This window comes from Buceros rhinoceros, unplaced genomic scaffold (assembly GCF_000710305.1).
Source record: "Buceros rhinoceros silvestris isolate BGI_N320 unplaced genomic scaffold, ASM71030v1 scaffold40988, whole genome shotgun sequence".
Lineage (NCBI taxonomy): Eukaryota > Metazoa > Chordata > Aves > Bucerotiformes > Bucerotidae > Buceros > Buceros rhinoceros.
In genome coordinates, this window is record NW_010427063.1 from 6,283 (window position 1) to 32,126 (window position 25,844).

The following is a 25,844-nucleotide window of genomic DNA, read 5'->3' on the forward strand; positions in this document are numbered from 1 at the left end:
TTCACAGCCTGTTGGTCACTATTAAACTGTGTTTCATCCTGCTGTGACAGTACCATTGCACAGCAGTATCTACAACTCTGGAAAATACTTCAAAGTTCATCACCTCTGCGTAAGTTCCCAGTCTACTACTGGTTAGCACTACTTTTGGATCAGAAAACCTCAAGAAAATTCTGGCCCTAAATTCATTTCCTCTCCATCACAGCATTCAGAAACAGCTGAAGTCCCAACGTCAAGACAGAGAGGGCGAGGGAGTGCTGGCAACAGGCTGTTGTCAGGGACTTGTCCATAACCGTGAAGCTTCTCGGACAGAATTCCCTTATGTGGGCACACTGCAAGGCTTATTTATTTTCCCAAGCTACCCCTACAGATAGGCAGAGAGAAATTTGCATTTAGATTCTGTAATATTTGTACATGCGGCGAGAGATTCCGATAGAAGCAATGTTCTATAAAGATCAAATAAATAAAAAAATAAAATCCATGTGCCAAGTGCATTATAAAGTGTCAGTTTGGGGATTCAGTGGAAATAACGGCCGAGGAAACAGCGACATAGTCACCGTACTGATGGATAGACAATATAAGAACAAAAAGCATGGGGTTGCACAATGTTGTCTTGAAGTGGTACCAGTGTTAGAGATGCTTAATTTTAGACAGTTGATACACGCACTTACTCCCTCCAGCTCAGTGCAGGACACAACACTGTTCGTGGAAACAACTAGAAATGTTTGTTTTCCATCTGTTAGCCAGCATTTCTTTAGGGTCACAAGTGATCAAATTAAGTTTATGGGTAAAGTGCAGGATCTTACACATCCCATCGTTTGTATTTTCACATAATCAGTTACTGGCAGCAGCAAACACGGACCTTCCAGGGAACACCAACGCACTTAACGCTGGCACGTGAGTCAGCTTTCTGTAACAGCAATGAACGAGTTAAACGAATTAAGTGCCCAATCACAAAATTCAGAATTTGTCCTTCACGAGGGATCTAAAGGTGTGAAGAAAAGAAAACTGACACTTTATGTACAACTTGGTCACTGGCAACGGTCCCCTAAACCATTTTTTAAATGAACCCAGCAAAACTATACAGGATGTGAAAGAATATTTGCAACAGATCTCTTGAAGGACAGTGTAGAGAAATTCATTATGGTGTACCTGATGTTTAAATTAATTTAACAGATACGGCCTGTAAAACAACACAGTATGAACCTGTGGATTTTTTTTTCTTTTTAAAAAAAGGACTTTTACAGAATTCAAGTAGTGTAGCAGGAAACCATAGATGCCTTTTGATCACAGGTCAGGCAAAATAGAGCCACTTATTGGATTTTCCCCTTGCTTCTGTTTGCTAAGGAGTCCTGGTGGATCTATAAGTCTGTTGACGTTAGTTTTTTCATGCTCCGTCGCTGAGCTAAACTTGAGGCTGCCACAGGCTCTAACACTGGCTGAAATGTCTTGTGATTCAGTGCAGAATACGTAGCAGCCATGGCTCCCTAGAGAACAAGGACATACACCAAAGGCTGTAAAGGTCATTCTAATCAGAAAATAAAGCAATTGCATACTAAATTCTTAATGAACTCTACAGAAAACCCCAAGACTTACGGCAAGTCATGCATATTCTCTGAAGTTTGTTTTGAGGAAAAAAAAATAACAACCCCAAACATTTATTGCTGAATCCTTCCCATTTCTAAGCATGGGTGTCTGGAATTTCCTCTTCCCTGTATATTTCTCTTACACACTTTAGGAGCAACCTTTTCACGAGGGGCAGAGTTAGTATCTTCCAAGCAACACTAGCATCGATTTACCTAACACAGCCCCTGCAGTGGCCACTCAGGTCCTGACTGGCTATCGCAGAGTGCTGGGTTCGAGTCCACAAAACTAAACTGAGGTCAGCCTAACGGCTGTCTGCATACAGGAGACTGCTGGCGTGTCACCAATCAGAAACACAGATACAGGACAGACAAATAAAATACTGGTGGAAAATTTGTGGTGTAGTTTAATAATTTACATTAAGAAAGCCCAATATGAGCCAGTCACAGGAAGAAACCCCAGAAGTTTTCCTGAGTAAGAATGCCAGGGGACCTGTGGCAGTCTCTGATAACCTTCTTAGTGGGTTTCTCTATGACCAAAGCTACCTTAATCTCTGAAAACAAAACCATCCAGAAAAATCTCTTCCTTCACATGTAGGATAAAACAAAATTTAGTTTAGCACTAATTTATTTGTTTATGCAACTAAAAAAAAGGAAAGCTAATTTCTTTTCTAAAGACAAAAAAAGTTCTGCCTGTAGCTCTAAAAGCAACTCGATTCACAGCCCATCCAGCAGCTCAAGCAACGTTCAGCCTTCAGGTTGCGTTACCTTTACTAGATGTGGTGCGTCTTGCCTGTTCAGTTGGTAATGCGGCAGCTGGTCCCTACAGGCTATCCACGAGTGTTTTAGCACTTGCTCTGCCGTGTACCGCTGATGGGGATCTACATGAAGCATATGCGATAGCAAGTCCTAGATAAAAATGAAAACACACATACTGTTCAGTTCAAGTAACCTTATGCAGACTTTAAAGCATGAATTGTGGCAGCAAAGCAGAAAGTACCCGGTGTGGCACGGCCTAACACAATGCAAACACACAAATCAGCAGATAAATTGGATCATTCTGTGCCTTGACACCGCGGAAGTCTGAAAACAATGTGTTGTACTATTTAATCCGTTTAACAGAGGAAGCCTTTATCGTAAAGAAACTTGCTGTTGTTTGGGCGCTTCGTATTTCAGCCTGTTTATTATTAATATAATCTTTAAAAGACTATAAATCCTATTAAAATTTAGCAGACAAGATTTTATGGAAGAAAGCTGTAATTTTTAAACCTTTCATTTGTACTATGTTTGGGGTTTGCTGACTACATACTACGGTTGGATTTCTATACAGTGATACACCAAAGAATTTTTCCTTCAAACACCTATACAAGAGTAAAGCCAACAGAAACGGACTCTTGTTTTTTGCCTGTTTACAAGCTCCTAATTACAGTGATGGTCAGAAGAAGAGCTGGGTGAGAAGGGCACAGAACAGAGACAGGAGTAGCCTGAAAGAAAATATGAACAAGCTGACAGAATGTTCCCTTTGTTTTAGGTACAAAATGTTAGGCATTCTTCGATGTACAGAAGTGAATTCCTCGTGCTAAGGCAGCATCAGCCAAGAAGCGTTCTGAGTCACTGCAACTGAAATGAACAAACGGTGCGGTGCCCAAGGATCGGGAAAAGATTTAATATCAATGCCAGCTTAATTGCTGAAAGTACTAACAAGGAGAAAAACAACATTTAAAAATGGCACTACAAAAAAAAATTAACCTATTAATGCAAGTTAGTTACTAGACTAACGGATAATTGTAAAAGGTCATCCCTTTATTTAAGGAATCCCACAAACACCTGATTTTGATCCAGTAAAAACAAGGAATAAAAATGTACTGATTAGAAAGTCTGTACTGGGAGCTATGTTATTTCAAACCTCTACCAGTGACCTGGGGGAAGGAAATGAGCACACTCTTGCCAAGTTGGCAGTGGGGGGGGCACCAAACTGGGGGTGTGGGGAAAGAGCTAATGAGTTCAAGGGCAGGGCAGGGCGGAGCAACAGGCTAAGTAGAGCCACACAAAATTCGGCAAGGACAAACGCAAAGTCCTGCACTTGGAAAGGAAGAAATGGTCACCAAGGCACAGGGTGGGGACCAGGAAGTTTTGATAGGCAGCAAACTGAACCTGAGCTGTCAGTGTGACCTGGCGTCCAAGAAGGCTGACATCAGCATGGCCAAAGGAAGGGAGACAGAGGACAAAGTAAAGCAAGAGATGTTCTGGCTTGAAATTAGAAGAAGCTTTTTCCTCGTTACAGCAGCCAAGCCCCGGGAGAGGCCGCCCAAGTGGCTGTTCAATCTCCAGCCCTGGAGGTTTCTAAAAGGCAGACTGAATCGAACTCTGAGCTACCTGGTCAGGTCTCAGAGGTGACCCTGCTATGAGCAGGAGGTTGGACTTGAAGACCCTCATTGCAATGACATTTGCGGGTAATAGCGACAGGGAACTGCTGTGTTAGAGCAGTCTACTTCATAAAGTTCATTAGCAGTTCTTTTTGAATTCTACAACAGCGTGAGAACAAAACAAAACACGTTTACACCTTTGCTGCGTCTGAAACAGTGTCCCAGTTGCCTCCACTTAAAGAGAATTTTCCACTGCCTATCCGTACCAGGATCTCCTCTGGAGTATCGTTAGGACCATTGGCAAATGGAGTATAGCTGTGAAAGACAAAACCATGTCTTGTTATAGGCCAGAAGCTGCAAGAAATTGGTAAAATCTCATGAATCATTCTGAGTTGGTATCAGAAACACACTATATGCTACTGAATATTTCTTATATTAGCATTTTATCTTCCAAACCATATGATTTTCTTTTCCCCATAATTGTGGTTAATCAGGCAGAAAAAATGGGAAATGCAGACTAAAAAGATGTCTTAAGTCACGATCTTACTAACGCACTGTAGTTCAGCGCAGACTTCCAGGTTAAATCGAAGTGATTCACAAACACGTGCTAGGTTACCAGAGCACGTAAAGTACTCCAGACCTGGGAGAGCACCCTAACAGGACGGCCCAATAAAGCTGGAGTACAGTCCTGCCTTCCGTTAGAGAACAAGCACAACGTACATAATCTATCAGTTGGGGAAAAGCTACAAGGAAATCTTCATGATAGTGTTTTACTTGAATGACTTTGGGAGGCTTAAACCATGAGATCATTGTTTTTGAGACTTGTAATAGAGCACAGGGTTTCCTGCAAATCTGTCTGACTTTCTACAAAACCTGCTATGACAAACTTGAAAGAACTAAATTGGCAGATCTGAATCACTTCAACACACCTTTTAACAACGTCAAGAGTATCACGATGTTCTAGCATCTCCTGGGATCACAGGCTAGTACCAAGTTCGTTTTAACTATAAACCCCAAATCTTACTCTGATTAGTTAGTTAGATCATAATACCCCTCAGATTTCAAATTAGCTTTCAAACAGTAACAGTTAAGCTTAATCCATTCCATCTTAGTGCTTTGAAAGCTCTGCAGAGAAGAAAAGATCTCTTGGAAACTGGGGAGAGTCTTTGGCATCCCCCAGCCGCGCACTGTAGAAGTGAGAAGCCTTGAACCTACCTGTAGGATAAGCCTAGTTTATGTACAAATTTACTTATAGCTTCCTGCTCCACTTCAGTGTGTCTGTCATTCCGCACTCAAGGCAATGAGGTAGCGGTTACAGTTTTAATGGAACATGGAGTCATGCAGCCTGCTGGAATTTTAGGTAAACAAGAAAGCTCAGAAGAGTTTCTCACCCTGCCAGCATCGTGTAAAGAAGAACACCCAAGCTCCATATGTCACAAGCAGCATCGTAGCCCTGTCTCATGAGAACCTATAAGACAAAGAGTGTTCAAGACTTTTCGTACATTAATAAAACAGCCCAAACCAGCATCAGTACATGGCTGAAGGAAGGGTAAAGACAATGCCAGGATGATTTCAGAGGTCAGATTATTTTTCAATACACAGGTTACAGTAAATATCAACAGTATTTCTTGGTCCCTGAACATCATCTCTTAAGGTTCTCAGCAGGCTTAGATTTTTTTTTTTTGAGGGTGGATTCTGCTATTTTAAAAAACAGTTTTATTACAAACACATGCACTAGTGTTTATAAAGTATGGATAATTAAATTTCAGGAACACTAGTGGAATTTATCTTTTCTTTTTAAGCACCGCTAAAAAGTTTAAGTATTTCACGCATCAAAACCAGCACAGAGAACACACATGACAGCTTACTACCTCTGGTGCCACAAAGTTTGCAGTGTAGCACGGAGTGAGAAGCAGTCCATTTTCTCCGCGAAGTTGTTTTGCGAATCCAAAATCACAAATCCTGATAGAATCAGCGTTATTTGAATCATCCGTATATAAAATATTACTAGGTTTAAGGTCTCGATGCACTACCTTTAAACAAAGAAATTTTAAAATCAAACAGTTAGTTGCGTGTACATTTGTATGTAATTTGCAATTTATAAAAGCTATTCTCTAGATTAATACAGTTAATAGCAGTATTAATAAATAGCAGCTAAAGCAGCTATGCCACAGAAGAAACCACTCACTCCTTGGCAGTGCAGGTAGTCCACAGTCTTTGTTATCGTGTATAATACAGCGCTGGCCTCTCTCTCCGAGAAGAACTTCTGTCTGAGAATCCGATCAAGCAGCTCTCCTCCTTTCATCAGCTCAGTGACAAGGTATATGAACCTACCGTCATCGTACACCTGACCAGGAGTTTAACAAGTGCAGAAGTATATAAACACACACGGGTATTAAAAAAGAACATCTATAATTACACATCCTGATAAATTACAATTACAGACTAGATGGTTCACTTTTTCACACTCAAACGTGGAGCACTAAGAGCAGAAAAGTTTAATTTTGCAATTCAGGAGCCTTAAGGCATGAAGCATCAGAGAGCTGACGTGTCATTCCGAGAGACGCTGAGGTAATCGACTGCTAATTTGTGACTCTAGGAACTTCCGCTCTAAGAGCGGAGCAGCCCTCTCTGGGGTACCACTGTGCCACTCCCCGGGGCTCTTCCCCTCCAAGGACCACTTGCAGCTGCTGGCACTTAGACAGGACAACAAGCTTTTCCAATTTGGATGACTGACACACTAGATACTCATTTGAAGTAAGATATTTCACACTTACAGAATTTCTCACTTCAAGTTCACTGAAGAGCATTTAGACCACGTCATGTTTTGGAATACTGAACACTTCACTATATGTACTGCTCTCCTAATACAGTTTACTATGTAAAAGAAACCTCATAAATCCCAATGAACTCCCTCCATCTACATTTATTTCTTGACTATTGTGTAACAACAGGTAATAAAAATAGAAAAAAAAAAGCGGTACATACATCCTTCAAAGTAATAATGTTTGGATGTTGTCCATAACGCATGAGAATCTCAATTTCTTCTGAGGGATCCCTTTTACTTTTATCAATTATCTGCAAAATATAGCACCAGGAAAAACAACTTGGCTAAACAAAGTATTTAATAACGACATTTTCTTGTATTTACATTCTCACTTCAACAACAGATTAAAAACATTTCCAGAGTTCATTACTTCTTACTAATCATGACTAATTCATCTCCCAGCTTCACATCCCACTTGTTTACTCATTTCTTGCTTTCTCCTTATTACCAGTTAAAACTGTGTTGTTAATGCAGTTTATTCTGCCCCAGTTGACAAGCAAATGCACTGGACCGTCAGAAGCAGCGCTCCTTCCCTGCAGCCCAGTTCCACCCTTGCGGATCTTATTTTATTTTGAGTGTGCTCATCATCACACAGCATTTTCAGGCTTCAAGTCTGCAATTGCAAAGGCAGCTCTTCAAGGCCATAAATTTACCCACAAAAAGAAGGGCTATAGGAGCCAAGGCACCGTTTAAGCAAATGAAGAAAACACCAGTTTTCATTTCTCACAGCTCAGTAACTAGAACCTTCATGTATTTGCCTTTACAAATCCACTACACAATAATCTCAGAAGTGTCACAGCAACATTTATCTAAAGTACCTTTACAGCAAACTCCATGTTTGTAGCTACGTGCACACATCGCTTGCACACCGAGTAGGAGCCGACCCCAATATCTTCCTTCAGCTCGTACACGTCACTAAACTGCGCGCTGTTCCCATGAAGCTGCTTTAGAAACCAAACACACACAAGCTGTCATCTACAGCAACAAGACGCCCTTTGCCACAACACTGTTTTCAACAGCACACAGTTCTTGTGCTTGCCCTTGTCTTCTCTTTCCAATTCTGCCTCCAGAAAAACCGCAACACCCTTTTTCCAATTCAGAAATACCCCGAGGAGGCTCTTCACTAATGCACAGTTTATAACAGTCTCCCCAGCCCGAAACCCCCAGACTGTTCACACTAATCTTTGCTCAATCTTTGGCATGTCAGAAGATGTTCCCCCAAACCACGAGGTTACCTGCACGATTGGCAGTATGTTGGTGAGTGGTGATATTTTATGATCTTCTACAGTAGTAGTTGCCACGAAACTAAATCCTTTGAAGAGCTGGTGTGCATTTGCACTGGGTGGGACTCCTGGAGAATCTAGTGACACACACATTTCATTAGCAAGGCTCAGTCCTAGCAAGGCTAGGTTTTAACAGGCAGGAGAGAGATGGTGGAAAAAGCATTTTGAGGGAAGGGAAGGGAATAAGGGCAACGCTAGAAGTTGCCCCATCTTGTCTTATTTCAAAAGCACGCACACAGCAAGTTTCTGGGTTTTAGATAAACTGCAAAACACTGCAGGAACTAACTGAATACATGTTTTTAAGAAGAAGTTTATTGAAGCATAACACTACTTATGAGAAAGAAGAAAGCCCATAGTCTTATGTTCAAGGGCTGCCCACAGACTTTGCTGCTTCAGCAGTACACGTGCTGCTGGCAAGGCAGGAGCAAGGCAATACAAGAATATTCAATTAGTAATACTACTGGATAATTAGAACCAAATTTTCCTCAGATTATATTACATGCACCTCTGAACTCACTGTTTGAGATTCCACAGGAAGCACAGCTTGATAATTCTGCGTAGCCTATCAGAACTGCAGACGTTCTCCAAACAAACATGGCAAGTGGGTCTTTTTATTGTGAAAATAATCCACAAAAGAAAACCTGAAGTGAAACTTGAAGCATATTAAGCTTCAAGTCTTAGTAAGTCAAGACTTAGTAAATCTTTTCACTTACTGTCTGTGTTTCCAAGTTCAGTTATTTGGAAATTTTCACAGTGCAATAATCTAAGGGATACTTTAAAGATCAAGTTTTCATAAGCTTTTCAGTGACCCCAAAATACTGACCCTAAAAATAATCATTGCTGCCATCAGATTGAGTTTACTTTTAGTATTAAATGCTTCCCTCTCCCCAAACACTGCAGTCTAAGTAAAAAGTAAAGTAAGACTGCAGGTCTTACTTGAAACCATAACTAGAAACCATGATTCAACTGTTAACATTCCTTTTTTTGTGTGTGTTGGTGAATCAAAGTTTAGCAGAACATTTCAAATAGGAACGCACTGAGGAGATCTACTCCTCCAAAGTACCAGCACCCTTTGCTTTTAATTTTGTCCCTGGCTTTTTCTGTTAGTAAGCTTGTTGTTGCAACATGAATTTGACCCCTCTCGTCCCATGAACCTCACCGATTTACCAAGGACAATGGTAACCAAGCACAATTACCTTTTGGTGTTTTTGCTGTGAATTCTGGATCAAAACAAAAGGTATCTTCTGGCTTCCCAGAAGCAGGTTTAAATGGGGGTTGAATTTCTCTTCTGAACAGTTTCTGAAGTAGAAGGACAAAGTCATATAATTAAGAATGAAGGAAACTTCCATGGGTGCTGTAACATGGCTAAGCTAAAGGGAGAGCAACTCAAATGTTATTGTATTAAAACAGTTTTGTTAAAAAGAGAATAATATACAGCAAGTAAAAACCCACAAATATATACAGAAAAACTGAGTTATTTCCACGTTCCTTTGATTGGAAATGCTATGGGAAATGCAACCAAACAGAATGTGGAACAGCCAGAGCACATCTTACCTTCCGTCGCCGTCTCAGACCTTTTTCTCTGCTGTTCTGTCAGAACCCTGAAAAACCCAGCCCAAAGGGAAGCTGTGGAATCCAGCCTCTACCTTTCCATTCTGGGTCCCAGACAAAGACCTCGCACAAGTGACAGGCACGTCCCTCTGGGCAAAGAGCTGCCGATTCTCAAGGCTCTATTCCAGGTTTTTCTTAATCTACTAAACTAGATTGGCTCCTCCTTCACTCAACGTGCTTCAGAAAACCGTGTTGCCCAAGTGATCTCAAGTCAGCAATACGCCCATTTACAGTTAAGGAAAATCCCATGCCAAATGTTCTTAAAACCCCATGCAAAGTTCAGGAAGTTCTGAAAACATTCTCGGCGTTTCTCTCACCCTTGTGGACCTAGTTTTTGTAGTTCTTTTCATTTAATTTTCCTGCACAAGAACATGCAACACATTTCAATTTTAAAAAACACCGAACAAGGAACTGGGACCTGAATTCATTCTGTAGAAATCATGAGATAAAATACAGAGTGGTCATCAATCACCACAGTGAAATAAACACAAAGCCCTATAAAATAAAAAAAAGTATTAAAAAAAAGGAGTTAAGAACTGTAGATGTTCAAACTTCCTTGCTGGTATTTATTTCAACATCAGCCCCTTGAAAAACAAAAAAAGTAGATAATTGAGCTGTGACCACACAGCCTTCTCCTACCAAGTGTACTCACACAAAACAGAGGTTACTGCAAACTCTACTTGCTAATCAGGACTCTGCAGTGGATGCTGCACACACACAGCTAGAAAAGCAGCTGCAGAAGTGAGTACAAGAGATAGAGAAGGATAACAACAACAGGCTTTAAAGAAACAGCTGGGCACAGTACGGGCCGGCACTGCAGGTAGTCCTGTCAGCACAGCAACATCTTATTTATTGTGTCTGTCCTTCTGAGGGCATTACAGCAAAGGAGTGTTTGCAGAGTGGGTGTATTTGATATCGAGCATCTTGGTTTTGAGAACGTTTCTGGGAAACACATCTCAAAGATCAGAGAACCACCATGGAAAAGCATCAAGACGCTTGTTACAAATTTAAGCAAGCAATTGTGAACTCATACAGACACCTGATCATCTCTGAGCCCCAGAGTCAATACTTCGACTGTGAATGGAACAGGCCTGATAAAATAGGAATGTAATGTGGGTAACTAGAGAGAAGCCAAAGAGAATTACAGTCACAGCAAGTTTTTGTGCCCTGCACAGAACCACTAGACAGACACACACTGAAGAGAAGGATTCTCACACAAAGGCAACACCAGCATCCTCTCCCAAATACAAATGCTCTAAAAGATAATTTAAGCTTTAGATTGCTGGAACTCTTGATTATTTAAAAAAAGTAAATGCACAATTTATAATTAATACTCTCTATACCATAAACACGCAGCTCTGGATGCCAAGTAGGATTATAGTAAAATCCAGAATGTAACAGTCAGCAGTACTGCAGTGTTTGTTGTGCCCTATTCAGATGCAAATACTTCAATGCTACAACATGTAGAAAAATTAAAAGCAGCTTTATCACTCAGATCATTTCGTACTTACATTCCAGTCCACAGTAGAAAAAAAGGGATGTCTCTTGATTTCTTCAACTCCATCTGAACCAGCTCCTGAACAAATAGAATGCCGTCTTTAAACACTGAGGGTTAAGTCTTTAAAGAAGGCTGCATTAAAAACTAGTTCATTTCTAAAAACTTTGCACAGACCTGGTTATTTGAAGGAGTTGTACATACAGAACTATTCCAAGGCTGCCAAAGACTTAATTGTGTATACCTCATCAGGGAGGCAAACAGCGGACAAGAAATCCTTAAATACAGATTGTTGATATTCTTTGCTCTGACACTCACAGCTTTGGCTCACTGCTACGAGTCACTGGTCCAAGAAAGCAATCATTCATTAGCCAAACCCAGGGAGTCATGATCCAAACTAACAAGAAATGGGATCTAAACCCAAATCTTACTGACCATCTGGAGCTTGAGAGTGGCTAGCGACTGCTTTCTTCAACTAATCAACTCAACCCAACTACTTTTATTTCAAAGATCCAAATAAACGAACCAACCTAATCGATTTGATGGGTTTCTTTTAAACAGCATCCTCAGAAGACTTTGTGCTTCAGGGCTGAGGAACTGCGGCATTCCAAGTTTTGCTCTAAAGGAAAAGAGAAAACAAGTAAGAGGAAGAGATGTATCTTACTAAAAATCATCTACAGAGACTTCGTTGCACAATTTGATGTATCAAGGATCTGTTCAGAAGTCTTGTAGAGTGTACACGTACACATCCAACTCACTGGCTTTTAAATGTCATGTTATTTGACTGGTTTTCAAGAAAAAGAAAAACAAACAAACAAAAAAACCAACACACACTCCCCCTCCACCCCAACCCCCAAAACAAGCTTGATGCTAAAATAGAGTAAAACAATTATCTCATGAACACTTGAAGTATTTTCAAAGATAACTTCCTGGTGACATGAAGATATCACCAAAATACCTCTACTGGAATCCAGCCCAGAAGAGACTCAGCAAATTCCAAATTACTTGCCCCTAAAGCGATTGCTAATACTCCTCTTGAAGCAGAGCCTCAGGGAGTAGCTTGTTAAGCCATCAGGTAAAAGCTTCCCAACTTTACCAAGCTCAGTTTATGAAAATTGCACTAAGGCAAGAACTACAGCATCACCTGGAGCTCCAAGTGAGGCCAGAGATAAATCTGTCCGCTCTCACAGGTAACGTTACTGTGAATTCATACTCAGGTAAGTGCCAACTGCCGATTGTCGGTAAGGACTGAGCTTCTTGCCCCTTCCCTGACTGTCGCCCCCTCAAAAGGCCCAAGGGTCCTCATGTGGTCTAAAGGAAATTCTTTGTGAGCTAACCACACAAAGACGAGAATGCATTTGCCCAACAACTTCACTTGCTAATCCCCAGTTTACCTAGTTTGTCTCGTTAGACAGCTTCTGTTGTAACCGAAGAAAAATGTGAGCACCTAAGTGCATGCTCCGTATACACGTACACAAAACAACACCTGAGCAACTACTGCTTACAAAACACAGTCTGCTGTAACAGTAGCAGCAGAGTATAACAACATGAGTGGTAAATAACACTGGTCTAATTCAGCGTACTGGTTTTATCTTCATTACACGCCCACAATGAAAATAAAAGTTCACCCCCAAGATTTTAATTTCTGCAGACACTTCAGAGTATTTGCATAGTCTGGGATCTAAACCTCACTGGGGGACTTGGCTTTTCTGTTCCTGTTCGGGCTTAAAACTCTTCAAGCACAATGAGTCACAACAAGCTGGTAAAACACGTTTAAAATGGCATTGTCTGACTTTCCAAAAAGAAAGGAGATATACTTACTTCAGTATCATATTCATAGTTTCGTTTCGATCTTTACCTTGGAATGGCAGCGTACCAGTAAGCATTTCAAACTGAAAAGAACAAACATTAATCACAATCAACACTTCTGTCCCCAGTTGCTCACACAAAGCACCAAGTCCTGCCCTCTTCCCTATCGCTGCACTAGACACATTGGCTCGAGCTGTTCAAAGATCAGCAGAAGAGTTCACAGCTCCACACTTCTGTTTTCATTGGCCGTTTACACGATAACGACAGCAGCGAGTGTAATGTAACGCTGATGCAGGAATACTGTACGTCCATAAGCTACTTGAATTGGAGTAAGAAAATCCCCTCCATAACCAAGTTTTAGATACTGCTAGTCTTAAAGCAGCAAGAAGAATAAATTCTAAAGCAGTACTTGACTTTTGCTGTCACTATACGTATTTCAGCCTGATGCTCTAAGGCATCGCGGCAAAAGCGTAAGCACCAGCGGTTACTGCCTTATTTCCCCACTCTGCTCCAGAATTCACTCCACAGGCTTACTCCACAAAAAGCGATTAACATTCCATCAAATCGAGTCATCAGGTTTTATTTTAACTACCAAGTAGCATGCAAAATAAAAAAGTTTCCCACTGACTACGGCTGTTCTAAAGTCCTATCAGACTACTCCCATCATTTGGAGAGGTGCTAGCAGTTTCCTTACAGGGCTAAGCAGGTAAAAAGTAAATTTTATTCAAATTTGTTACTATTTCAGTAGCAATTCAGGTTTTGAATTCTGTCTTCCCCTTACCCACAGATCTGGGCAAGCTTATTCTCAACTACATTATCTCCCGTTCGCTTAGACAGCCGCAGTGTATTTGGGACCTTAAGCAAGGGAAGTGACGAAGCATACAGTACCATGAGAACACCAAAGGACCACCAGTCAGCACTCTGGTTGTGCCCGCGCCTGTTTACCACTTCGGGGGCCATGTACTCTACAGTACCACAGAAAGAATACGCCTTCTTCTCTTGATCTACTGATTCTTTGCTGAGTCCAAAGTCTACAACAACAGCATTACAAGAATACAGCCAGTAAAGAAAGCACACAACACTGTAAACGGCGTTTCAAACCCCATGTGCTGACAGCTTTTGTCAGCTGGCTTTCAGCAGGGTTGTGTGAACCGCAGGTATTGGAGATACCGCAGACATTCAGTTTACCACGTACCACCAAAACCATCCCGTAAGTCATATTAACTTGAAGACTGACCGTCAATATTACTCCTCAATATGTGAAATATTGCATATTTAGAGCCTCAAGATAAACAGAACTTCTCATTTTCTGTTTACTGCCTGCTTTATTAGCACAAGAAACGGAGAGAAGTAAAACCGCGTTTCAAAGGGAACGCAGTCTGCATGCTCCTGTATTACCGAATGATGAATAAATAAAATCAGACTAAAAATACTGTTGTTACATAAGACAACATGGTTCTGCAACCTGACTCAAGTTCGGCAAAGCAGCGTCTCGCGGATCTGCCCACTTTATGCCCAGACCACCGCTTTCCCCCTAGTGTCAACAGTGCCACTGCATATACAGGACCTTGACGTCGGCCCGACTCTCACGACGAGGCTGTCAAGGGCCCCTTTTTCCAAAGGGGACCTGATTATTAATCAATTATTCTTTCCAGTTTCAGAAGGAAGTGAGAATTTTAGGACTCAACTGGATTTCAATATATCATGCAGAATTTTAAAAACTGTGCATTTTATAAATGTGATTTCTATCACAGTTATCCCACCGAGACTCTGAGAGTTTAAAAAAAACTTCATTTTCTCTTGGAATCTAACAGCAATATTTATAGATCAAAATAGATCAGGAAATCTACCATGGAAAAGCATCACCTTAAATGTAATTTAAAGCTTTTCAGAAACAAGTTTACTGTGAATTTCTGAGAGTCAGTCTTTTGTATATATCACTTCCCAGAAGGTATTTTAATAGTTCCTCATAGAACATTTTTCTGCAATTTTATACGGATTTAAAAGTCTTGCTGGCTCACACATACTCCAGCCACGGCTACACCTATCTCAGGCTCGTAACTAGAAGCTTACACAGAAATACGATCAGAAAGTGCGATGCTAAGAGGTGTTACCTACCTGTTAACTTGATATGTCCTGCTTCATCAAGCAAAATGCTGAAAATTAAAATTCACATTCACCAACACACATAAAGAGGAATTTTACATGTAACATTAAAAATATAGTTAACAATTGTCTCCAACTTGTTATTAATTTAAAAAGCCAATATTATATCATTTGAGTCACAAGACAGATTTTTACATTTTACGTTCGTTTACATAATCTAACAAAAATACTTTTAATTTTTAACATGACTAGAGTGTAAAATGCAAAGCACAAGCAAAATACACGTAATAATGGTAAAATACATTTTACTTTACTTTTCTGGCTTCAGGTCCCTGTACACAATTCCCAAGCTGTGAAGGTGATCCAAAGCAAGGGCCAGTTCTGCGAGGTAGAATTTCACATCTTCCTCTGTAAACATAACCTAATAAGAACTGTATAGATTTACCTTCTGATCTTGTCTTCAGTTTTTAAAACTGCAATCTAAAAAAAATAGTTCTGTCTGCCTAAATTGCAAAATACGTTTTAGAAGGACCTTACAAACTCGTAACTCATGGATTGATCCAACAGAAATTATATGCTAATATGGGTTAATCGTCAAGTATATACAAGAACTACCCGTGATACATAAACGAACCCATCAGCAGTTACTGCAGAGCATTAGCCAACTCCTAAGGTAATAACTTCAATTGTTATAGTTGGCGTTTGACTAAATATGTACGGTACTGACCACCCGCACTCCTGCCACCGTTCTGGGTGTACTGTTTTCCACTGCATCCTAAAATTTAGCATAAGACTGTTGTATTGCATGACTGACTGAATTCACAGTAACATCATTTAGAAAGTAAAGTAGAAATAATTTAGAAAGAAGTGACATACTCCTAATTTCCAAAGAGGTGGGTATTAACGCTGTATGTACAATCAAGCTGTCACACTACACAGAGTTTCACCGTGGTTTTTTAAAGAGCAATGTTGATGTTTTTCATCTATATCCAAAAAAGCAAGAGGAAAGCTTGGACGTCATTCCTCCCGGAGTAGCCAAAATGCCAATCTCAGATTACAATGATGCTGAATGGTAATCTACACTCTCCCCCAAAATAATTTCACTTAAAAAACCGCTTTCTGTGTCAAATTAAACACCAAACGAGTCAACTTCATTCAATGGTACCGATGAAAACTTCATTATGAACTTAGTTCACCTCCACAGCTGAAACTCTCGTACCCACATCAGAAATTAAAGATGAATGGAAGTGTTTTAATAACCTCAGACTAAACCAAATTAATTGAAAATTATAGTTCTGTGCAAAGTATGAAATGCCACAGGGAATTTACCCTCGTGCATTGTCCACTGCCTTTGTTTTGCCACATGCTTCTGGAAATACCTCGTCTTGCCTCATTTGTTCTTATCTATGCACACAGCAGGGGCTGAAAAGCCATCATAGAAGGTAACTGCAGTTTTCCAATAAACACGTAGAGGCTTAACAGTAAGAACACTCGACAGGCATTGCTACTCTATTCCCAAAGGGAGCACATGCCTCTGCCAACCACCTCGCTAATATTACGGATAGACTCATGTCCCTTATTTAAGGCTGGGTAATCCCAGCTGTGTTAGAAGAACAGTTCTTTCTGCTATACCAGAATTTCGCTATAATTAGACATTCCCTACCAAAGCAGGGAGTGACCTCTTTCCTACCTATTGCTGCAATAACTCTTTACAAGTCAGTCGGTTTAAGCTTTTAACCTCTGTTTTAGCCTCAAGGTTAATTAATTTTGAGCTTAGTTCTCACACATGATCACTGGTTTACCAAGGTCAGAAAAAGGAAACAGAAACGCCTTTAAATTCTTCCTCCTCTTTTGCCTGTTCTTAAAAGTATAGCTTTATTTTTACAAAAAGCATACAGGGAAAAAAAACTAGCCCATGGCCTTACGTAGTGGGGATGTACCCAACTCCTTCCCAACACACAAAAAAAAGTTAGATCCCCAGTTTTCTCATTTAAGAAAGTGGGTTTTCCTACGCATTAGCAATATAAATGTATTTTTGCTGGTGAAAACACTGAAAAGCTCTCACTGCGGAGTTGTTCAGAAATTGCCATTAAAAATTTAGATCTTTATAAGACTGATTTTTCTTTTTGCTAATGTTTCAAAGATGTTCATCACACTTAACATGTAATAAATATTTGATGACAAATATTTAAACCAAAAAAAAAAAAAAAAAACCAGGCTGCACCATATTCCCTCCTCTGAAGCTCTCTCCAGAAAACAAAAATAGAAATGAAAAATTAAAGTTCCAGTTGTATGCCTGCATTAGATGAAGAGGAGTGGTCTCCAAAATGCTCCATGTTCACACTTTGGGAGCTTAAGCTTTATGAAATTTTAGCAGGCAGCAGCAATCTCACAGACACAGGCTTCCAGGAGCACCGAAGCTGACTGAGCATGAGAACTACACATCCCCTGTCTTTATTGCTCAGTCTTCACTTACTGCAGTTGGGTTTCCAGGCAACAAAACATTTTTAGACAAAAGAACTGTACTTTGCAGATACCAAATTAAAACTTGGGCTACTCATCAGTTCACACTCATGTTCCTTAAGGTCACAGAGGATGTTCTAGAATATGTAAGGGAAGCCCAACTGAGTTATTAAAAATCTGTCTATGACAAGGGGGAATACAACCCTACACTGACAAAAAATCCCTCTGTCTAACACTGAGTGGAGATAAAATTTTAGGTACTTACCTCTTTGGATAATCGCGTGAATACATCTCCTCCCCTGAGAAAATCCAGTATTAAATAAAGCTTCCCTTCGGTCTGAAAGGCTTAGAAAAACAACAGAAAAACAGCAATAGTTAGTTGTGTGACAGAGACGATCTTCCAAACACATCTGAATGCTTTTACAACTTGGGTATTTCAGTAAAAGGCAGTATTTGTGTGATGGAGCTAAAATAATTCAGCCACACGTGACTCATAAGAGATCATTAAAAAACTGTTCTTTTATTTCTCCTTTGTCAAGTGGGGGAACTCCATGTACGTGAATTAGTGTGGTTTGGTACTCTACAGAAGTAAACCTCCACAGAACTTGTCAGAATTTTCCACATCTTTAATTTCAAGACCACTTAACCTAGAACTTCTGTATACATTTACATCCTTTTTTAGCCCTGTGAGTTAAAGTTGCTAGAACCTACTCTGGACACTAAAACAAGGAAACTGAGAAAGGACAAGATCAGCTATGCCTTAAAGCAGCGAAAGGAACCGTAGCCAAACAAGCAATACCAACCATAGTGCAGTTTGACGATAAACGGATGATTTACTTCTACTAATATATCTCTCTCCATCTTTGTACGCACTCTATCCCGAACTGCGGGGGAAAAAGAAAAAAGACTTATAAAAAATTGTATTTGGTACAATCCAAATAGAGCAGAAATTAGCACATGGAAGGTCTTTGTTGTCTAAACTAATATTTCTCCTTGTTACCCTACTAAAGTCTCCCACAAAACATGTGCTCTCAGACAGCAAAACTCTTACTTTTTTCTTACCTGCCCGAGCTTCCTTGCCTTCATTTTTTCCCAACATATCCCAATATTTTGTGATATTCCATGCTACTTTGAAGAAAACAGCTCACATCTACATTTCCAGGTAGCTAACTCCAACCTCTGAATTAACTGTCTGCACTGAACATATATTTTCTCTCTTTTAAGATTATTTCTTCCCTCTTCAACTAGTACAGTCCCCACGTGCACACAGTGGACTTGCATCCAGTAAAGTGTCTTCTGAATGCCAAACCAGTAAGTTCGCTTGCCATGGGAATGACTTAATTTTAACCACAGTAGAATTCTAACTTAAAAGACAAAAGGAAACCCGTTTATGAAATTAATTTGGTTTAATATAATGAAAAGACTAAACAGAACTAAATAAGGCAATTTCAAACTTTGAAAGTACTTTTTACTACATAATTAAAGCTAGCTGGTCAGATTTAAAATAATTCTTAACATGAACTTACAAGTTACTCTAGAAAAAAGCTACTGTCAGAGAAGAGTTATGAATTCACTGAAAAATAAGATTAAAAAAGCTATTAAACAGAAGTATTTACAGGACTCGTTTAAGAGACACTGGTGTAGTGAAAAGAATTTTCTCCAGTTCCATTTCAAGAGAGACACGTACCTTTTAAAGAAGCTTTTTTCAATACTTTCATTGCATAAAGTTGCCCAGCATCAGGACCAATTATTTTCCGTACGAGGAAGACCTGGTAACATAAACCCCATTTTTACAATTACTGCTGAAAACACTGCATGTAAACACTAAATCGACCTGACTCAAAAAGCATTACTACAGCTTTACTTCTCCCTTAGTAATACGGACAGAACGTCCGTAGTCCCGTCCCGTCCCTCAAACCCCCTGGGGAATGAATCAGTCAGTCTTTTTGCATAAGCAATCAAACACACGACTGTGGCTGAGCATTTGCAAACCTCCTCTTCATTTCAGAGAGCGTTCCGGGTTGTCTCCTAAGCACACCTCTTTAGAGGAAGGGCAAGATGAGAGGTCCCTGCACCACCAAGCTCTCTGAAGTGTTCAGACTGGTCATAAACTATACATTCCTTCCTACAGTGAGCTGTTTAAATCAGTTCTTATCGAGTAAGTACTGAATAAACATGTTTCTTTATACTACTTTTCTCGGAGAATGACGATTCTGCCTGGTCTCCCAGGGGATTCTGCCTCCTCCTAAGCAATTGCTGAGGTCTAAGACCCAAGTCTCCAATATGTGACAGGCTCTATTACTGAATTCTGAAAGAATGGCGAGAGGGGAGCGAGGGAACCTCACCGTTTAAGATCAAAGTTCCCTCTCCCTCTGGAACAGCAACTCCAACAGGTTTTTCTACTCTTTTCTTTCCAGAGGAGTTTTAAAGAGAGATGCTGTGTAACTCAGCACTAAGAAAAGTGTAAGATTAGATAGAATAACAGAGCACAAATACCTCTGCTGACTAACAGTCTAACTACTGGGTCTTTCAATTTACAGAACTGTTTGGTCAGTGCTCCTGTTTCCAAGTTGTTGTTCTTATAACAACAATTACGAGTGACAAGGAATATTTGTACTCTTAAAAGAGAGTACAAGTCATAAGAGAAAGCCAAGAGCTGCCCAAAATTGCCTCTCTGCTCTTAACTTACTCAGATTTTCATTAACACTAGATTTACATAGAGACTTTGTTAGAAATCATTTAAAAAAAAAAAATCAAACGAACTTGTTAACTTTTCCATTCTAGATTCAGAAATTGATACCCTGTCACTGACTAAACGGTACAGGGTTGGGAGAAGGATTGTTTTTATTTTAAGCCCTGATTAGAAGAATAAATGTCCTCTTGTTTCAAGGTTGTCAGGCTTTTGTTTTAAGTTTTGCCCAATGACTGACCCACAGCACTGCTCTCTATGTTGATGTTCAAACAGCAAAGGGAGTAATTCAAACACCAGCAAATCAGAAAACATCTGCAGGTGCCTCCACAGCCCTGTGGCCTGCAAAACTGCGACAGTCGGTTCTGCAATTGTAAAGCACAATCCAGACGGACACACACTGTGCAAAGCGATTCACCCAAGCGAACCACAGGCCGTTTTCAGCAGAGCAGGTGCCGAAGCCTCGGAACGTTATCAAAGGCTGAGGAGAACCTCAGTAACAGACCCAAAGTTAATGCTTTGTTTCTGTGAAGTGGTGCTAAACCCTGCACCGATGCTGAAAAGGACGGGTAGAGGATGGGCTGTAGCACACTGTGAGGCAACAGCAGACAAACCTGGGGTTTGCTCAAGCCAAAGGGAGATCCCTGGGAGGCATGAACTGGAGGGAGAAAACAAACACCATGAAGGCAAAAGCCATTGATCTTTCTTGTTTGTTTCCTCTTTTCACCAGAAAGCAATAAATATTAGATAAAAAAAGCTCTGCTCAGACATGCAACAGGCACCAGCCAACTCTTGAAGCTGGTTCCTGAACCAAGTACTGCCAGGTTTCCAGAGATCACTGAAGAGATGTCTCGCCAAGCCGGCGGGGTTCTGAGCACAAGCCTTCCTTAGGCTGTCAGCAGTCTGAATGCTGGGAAGTGAGAACCTGCCCGAATCAGGGCTAAGATGTCTGTACCAGATGTGCTGAACCCTGAGACAGCTCTTCAGGCTCTACAGACAAGAAGCGTGCACGGGAACTGGCAGCCAACACTACCAGGTAAGGAAATGTTTAAGCTGTGAAACGTTAAGAAATACTAAAAAGTCTGTTTTCTAAACTGTCAGTCATGAACTGCCTTCCTCACGTCTAATCTTTTCCTCGCCCATACAACTCTATGTGAAGGTTTGTTCCTGCCACGAGAAACAAAACCAGCAGCAGACCAGGAAAATGGAAAGAGGTAAAGCTGACTGTCTGCTTTTTATGTGTGGCAAAAGATCTAGTTTAGGAGTCTGGTTTTAAAAAAATAATTTAGTTTCTTATACACTAGGATTACTACTTCCACTAATAGGTTTCAAACTAGTGACTGAGACATTTATTTGTAACTTCATTTCTGCAATAAGACACCAAGTGGCATATCACAAAAAGAAAATACTTTAACAAAAGAATGCCTGTTTTTTCCATATGCTGTCTGAATAATTGTTCACTTAGTATCTTTTAGCTGTAGATCACTTGTCAAATACAGCAAAATAAGAAAATCCAGGTTATTTTCTTTATTGTTACTTTGATTCAAGTTCCAAACTACCACAGCCGCTCTTCTGTAGCTACATCAATACGGATTTCATTGAAAAAAGTCAAACATTCCCAGCACATCGAGCACCCTCGTGAAAAGACAAATCACCACCTCTTCCAAAGCGTCCATCAGTGTCTATCACACTGCTCAAGCACCAACGTCTCTCGAGCACCAACCTAAGCTACAGAAGATGTGAGACAACCTACACGGAACACAGATATCATCCATTGTGATTCCTCACTAGACACTGCAATGAGGTCTTGAGGTGTTGAAAACGCTGATGTGATCTCAGCCAGGCACGGCATTAGGCAAACAGCTTGATAACACCAGAGCTGTTGCATAAAACCCACCCCTAACTGTAACCCAGCTGGTAAAATCCCTTGCTGTTGGCGTCAATGTTCCCACGAAGCAGCAAATGCTGGTCCAGATGAACCACAAACATGGCTCTCTCTTCAGTTAAAGCAAACCATAGCTCTCCACAGCACACCTCCTCAGATTTGCTACCGACTGGCCCTTCTGCCTAGAGACTGAAACTGCTGCCTCTCTGTGCCTGGTACAATTTGGGGTCCTGCTCTGAACAGTGCTCCCCTGGCACCAGAGCAAGACTGGAGAAAGACAAAATCCATCAGTATCGTCTCAAACATTCCCAGCAGCTCTGCTGCAGCACTATCCTTCTGGAATGTCTGGACAGGTCTATGGAAAAACACATCGCTTTTCCTCTAAAAAATGTCAAGTCAGAAATGCTAGCACAGTAAAGTCAAAAACACACTCCCTCCTCCCCATCCAACAGCAAAAAAGGATGGACAACTTCCTCCAATTTCCACAGGACCACCTACCCGTACTCATTTTAAGTTTACACCAAATCTTGTGGTGTTACAGAAACAAGGGAATTAAGACAAAGCAGGTTCAGAGTGGACATCAAGTGAAAACAAAGTTTATCATCTTACCTTTCCAAACGATCCCTGTCCAAGCACCTTGAGTAGTTCAAACTGTGCTGGATCTGCTTTCTCACAGCCTTCTTTCACATGGTGTGTAATAGGAATTTCTTTCACACTTCCTTCATCCTATTATTTCAAGGCAAACAAAATTCAACAATCAACAGGCCTGAATTCATCATCTCTCATTAGAAGTGCATGTAAACACTCGCTCTTTTCTTGGTGTTTTTTTTTAAATAAAATAATTATTTAATTAGGGCAAAGACAAAAGCTGCCAAATGAAGCATTTTCCCATCCATCCTTCTTAAATAGATGCATCTAAAATTTCTGAACTGAAGCAGACCTCTCAAAGAATGCTCATTTCCTCCTGTCACAAGTATTACAGCTACAGTGAAGGATTCTCTTACATGAAAGGAATAAACGTACAGATTTTTAAACCAAGTCTAAGATGATATTTCTGTGCCTCGCCTGTCTCAGCAGCTCCTAGTTTTCCCAGTGATTACTCTTCCCATCTTTCCCTTTCCTGAACTAGGCTTAATGAAAGCTAAACTGAGTTTCATCATTTTAGGTAGTTACTGCTTTTCTCAGCAGCAAATAATAAACATGGTCATCCACTTGTAGCTAGAGGAGCAGGCACTGTTTGAAGAGCATAAATAAGATATGAGTCATCTCAAGAATGCTGAGAATTCTTGCATCCAACAGAAGCAACACAGCTCTGGGGTGCAGAGCTCATTGAAGGACCATCCTGTGTGGAGACCTCCTTCAGAAAGCTGCGGGCAGTTCTGAGGTAGGAGAAATATTGAGCGTTCTGTTGACTTTTCCTGTTACTGCCACCTTCAGCAAAGCAGCTACATTGTGAAAAGACAAACACTCATGATGAAAACCAATCCGATGATGTATTGCAGCTTTTATGGTGTAAGAGAAGTTTCTGTAAGCCAAAACAAGCAAGATGTCAAAATAAGCACCCTTGAAACTACAGTCTATGTGCTAAGGTCTCCAGCACCAAGCCAAGCTTGCACGGACAAAGGGAGCAGCTCCCCTCAGCCCTACCAAGAACACCAATAATTTTCTCACACACTGCAAATACAACCCAAACTCAACAGAAAATCCCACCTGATTTCAAGTACTTTGATGTCTCTAGGGTATCCAAATGATTAACTGTCCTCCTAGATTCTCTTCAGATCTGCATCTTGAAAGCTTCTCTTAGTAGAAACCAGAAAAATGCAACTTACGCTCAGTTTTAGGAAAGAGCATCGTTCTATAGGCAGGTTGGCTACAGAAAGCCTTGCTGCCCAAGACCATGCATTAAAACTTACGATCAGCATTATCATCCTTGAGAGGAAAGTATCTCATTGCAATTCTCTAGGTGAGTTTATACAGAAATTCAGGGTAGAACTCTGATCGTCTACATGTGTACATACTCACTGCAATAATTAAAACAAACGGGGGAGGAATCATCATGCTGCATTAACTGTCGGTGCTTTAATTGCTTTGTTTGTCCAAAGAGGGAAAGAAAGGTTCCAACTAACATCTCAGAGTATTCACAAGCTGTTGTTATACCCGTCCTTTCCCCTCCTCTACACCTCCTACTTCATGCTCTTTCTGGAAAAGGGCTGTTTGCTCTGCCTGCTTCCCAGGCAAAGGCAGGTATCAGAAGGCACTGCTGGGTGACAAAGCTAATTCTTGAATTCACACTCTAAGCTATTTTATTTCCTCCTTTGTTCACACAACCCGCTGATGATACGGTGTACACATCCCCACTTCGTTCCACCCCTCCGTCTTGCTGGCTGTGCACGTACATATGGAATCCCAGGAAAGATGCACCTATCTGTTCACATTTGTTTATTGCTTTTAAACACATGCCCAGAATTTCAGGCAGGTACGAACACCCGCATTTCAAGTCATCTGATGACAGATGAAAGCAGCAGGTCTAGTTACACACCAAGTCATACAACAGACACAACGGCTGGTTCATTGTATGAAACACGTAAATATTGAGAAGCCTTTTTCCTTCACCTTCCTAATTTGTATTCCTTAGCTCTGTGAACCTTTGCATGAGAAAAGATCTTTAAGAGTTCACCTGCTCCTCTGTTTATCACCCACCTTGAGTCATTAGCCCATGACATCACCTTTGGTTGCTGCGGAGACTGACAGAGTATTTCTAAATGTGAACTGAGGAAAAAAAAATGTTTTCCATGCAAATACAGAACAACTTGAGATGTATGAAACGAGTTATATTTTATCAAGTGTTTTACCTTCACACAAGATGTCTCTCTAATTTCACCTACTTAACTATCATTAAAGCACGAAAAATTGGCATGACTGAAGTGTAAAAGGACCTCTGCATCCTCAACAAGAAGCAAGCAGGTAAAGAGCTGGACAGATACATAAGTCAGTTTAATTTTCATTTCTAATTGGCCTCTGTGAGCTGCCAGTTTGTTTATCTGATTTTGTGCTCTGCTGCTTGAGCAGCAAATCTCTCTCAGGGCTCAGGTACCAGCCCCCACTGCGCCGCCTTGCACAAGAGGTAACTATTCCCAGCAGGTTCAAGAGGAGACAAAGCACTGAAAGAAATGCCGCGATTGGTTATGGCTTTGCGCCATCTCACCTCGTTACAGCTTGACTGGTATGCAGCTCCAAGCACTTAAAAACAAGCTCAGCAACACCCTTCTGCTTCAAGTGCAGTGAAAGATTGAGACAACCCACTGCTCATCCTTCTTGGCTCACGTAGGATGCACAGTGACACCGACAGTTTACTTCCTTGCTCCACACCAGGAAGTGCCCAAGAACTGCGTGTTTCTACCCCCAAGAGTTTATTCTCCAAATCACTTACTTTTAAAGTTATTAATCTAATACAAAGTTCTTGATACCTTCCTCCACGATCCTGTTCAAAAATACATGGATGGGTGGGTGGAAAAGTGATGGCCAACTTTTCCACACCACGTACAGAATTTGCCTGAAGTTTAGTCCAAGATCTGGCCAGCATACAGGATGCTGGTCTTCAGCACCTTCTAAGCACGCACATCACCAAGGCACTGGACAAAAATACTGCTCAGAGTTTATCTGGGATATTTCTACACGAAAGTCAAATTAATGTACTGGTGTAAAAATTCATTCTGTTCTAAAACAGCAG

The 25,844-nt window shown here is 40.7% G+C and overlaps 1 protein-coding gene across 1 annotated transcript in view; it reads right to left on the bottom strand.

Moving 5' to 3' along the window:
• Positions 1–1,209: 1,209 nt before the first annotated feature.
• The window catches only part of LOC104498369 (ribosomal protein S6 kinase alpha-6), a 25,192-nt gene continuing 557 nt past the window's right edge, over positions 1,210–25,844 (bottom strand). Inside the window, exons 2-21 of the mRNA XM_010141728.1 lie at positions 22,724–22,840; positions 19,228–19,309; positions 18,344–18,424; positions 17,806–17,885; positions 15,392–15,498; positions 15,090–15,127; positions 13,860–14,002; positions 12,984–13,054; positions 11,693–11,781; positions 11,179–11,243; positions 9,253–9,355; positions 8,009–8,133; positions 7,592–7,717; positions 6,935–7,024; positions 6,135–6,293; positions 5,818–5,979; positions 5,338–5,414; positions 4,144–4,261; positions 2,349–2,489; positions 1,210–1,484 (exon numbers count right to left, since the gene is read on the bottom strand). Coding sequence (XP_010140030.1) covers positions 1,359–1,484; positions 2,349–2,489; positions 4,144–4,261; positions 5,338–5,414; positions 5,818–5,979; positions 6,135–6,293; positions 6,935–7,024; positions 7,592–7,717; positions 8,009–8,133; positions 9,253–9,355; positions 11,179–11,243; positions 11,693–11,781; positions 12,984–13,054; positions 13,860–14,002; positions 15,090–15,127; positions 15,392–15,498; positions 17,806–17,885; positions 18,344–18,424; positions 19,228–19,309; positions 22,724–22,840 — 2,100 coding nt within the window. The 3' untranslated portion in view covers positions 1,210–1,358. The remainder of the gene's footprint in view (positions 1,485–2,348; positions 2,490–4,143; positions 4,262–5,337; positions 5,415–5,817; positions 5,980–6,134; positions 6,294–6,934; positions 7,025–7,591; positions 7,718–8,008; positions 8,134–9,252; positions 9,356–11,178; positions 11,244–11,692; positions 11,782–12,983; positions 13,055–13,859; positions 14,003–15,089; positions 15,128–15,391; positions 15,499–17,805; positions 17,886–18,343; positions 18,425–19,227; positions 19,310–22,723; positions 22,841–25,844) is intronic.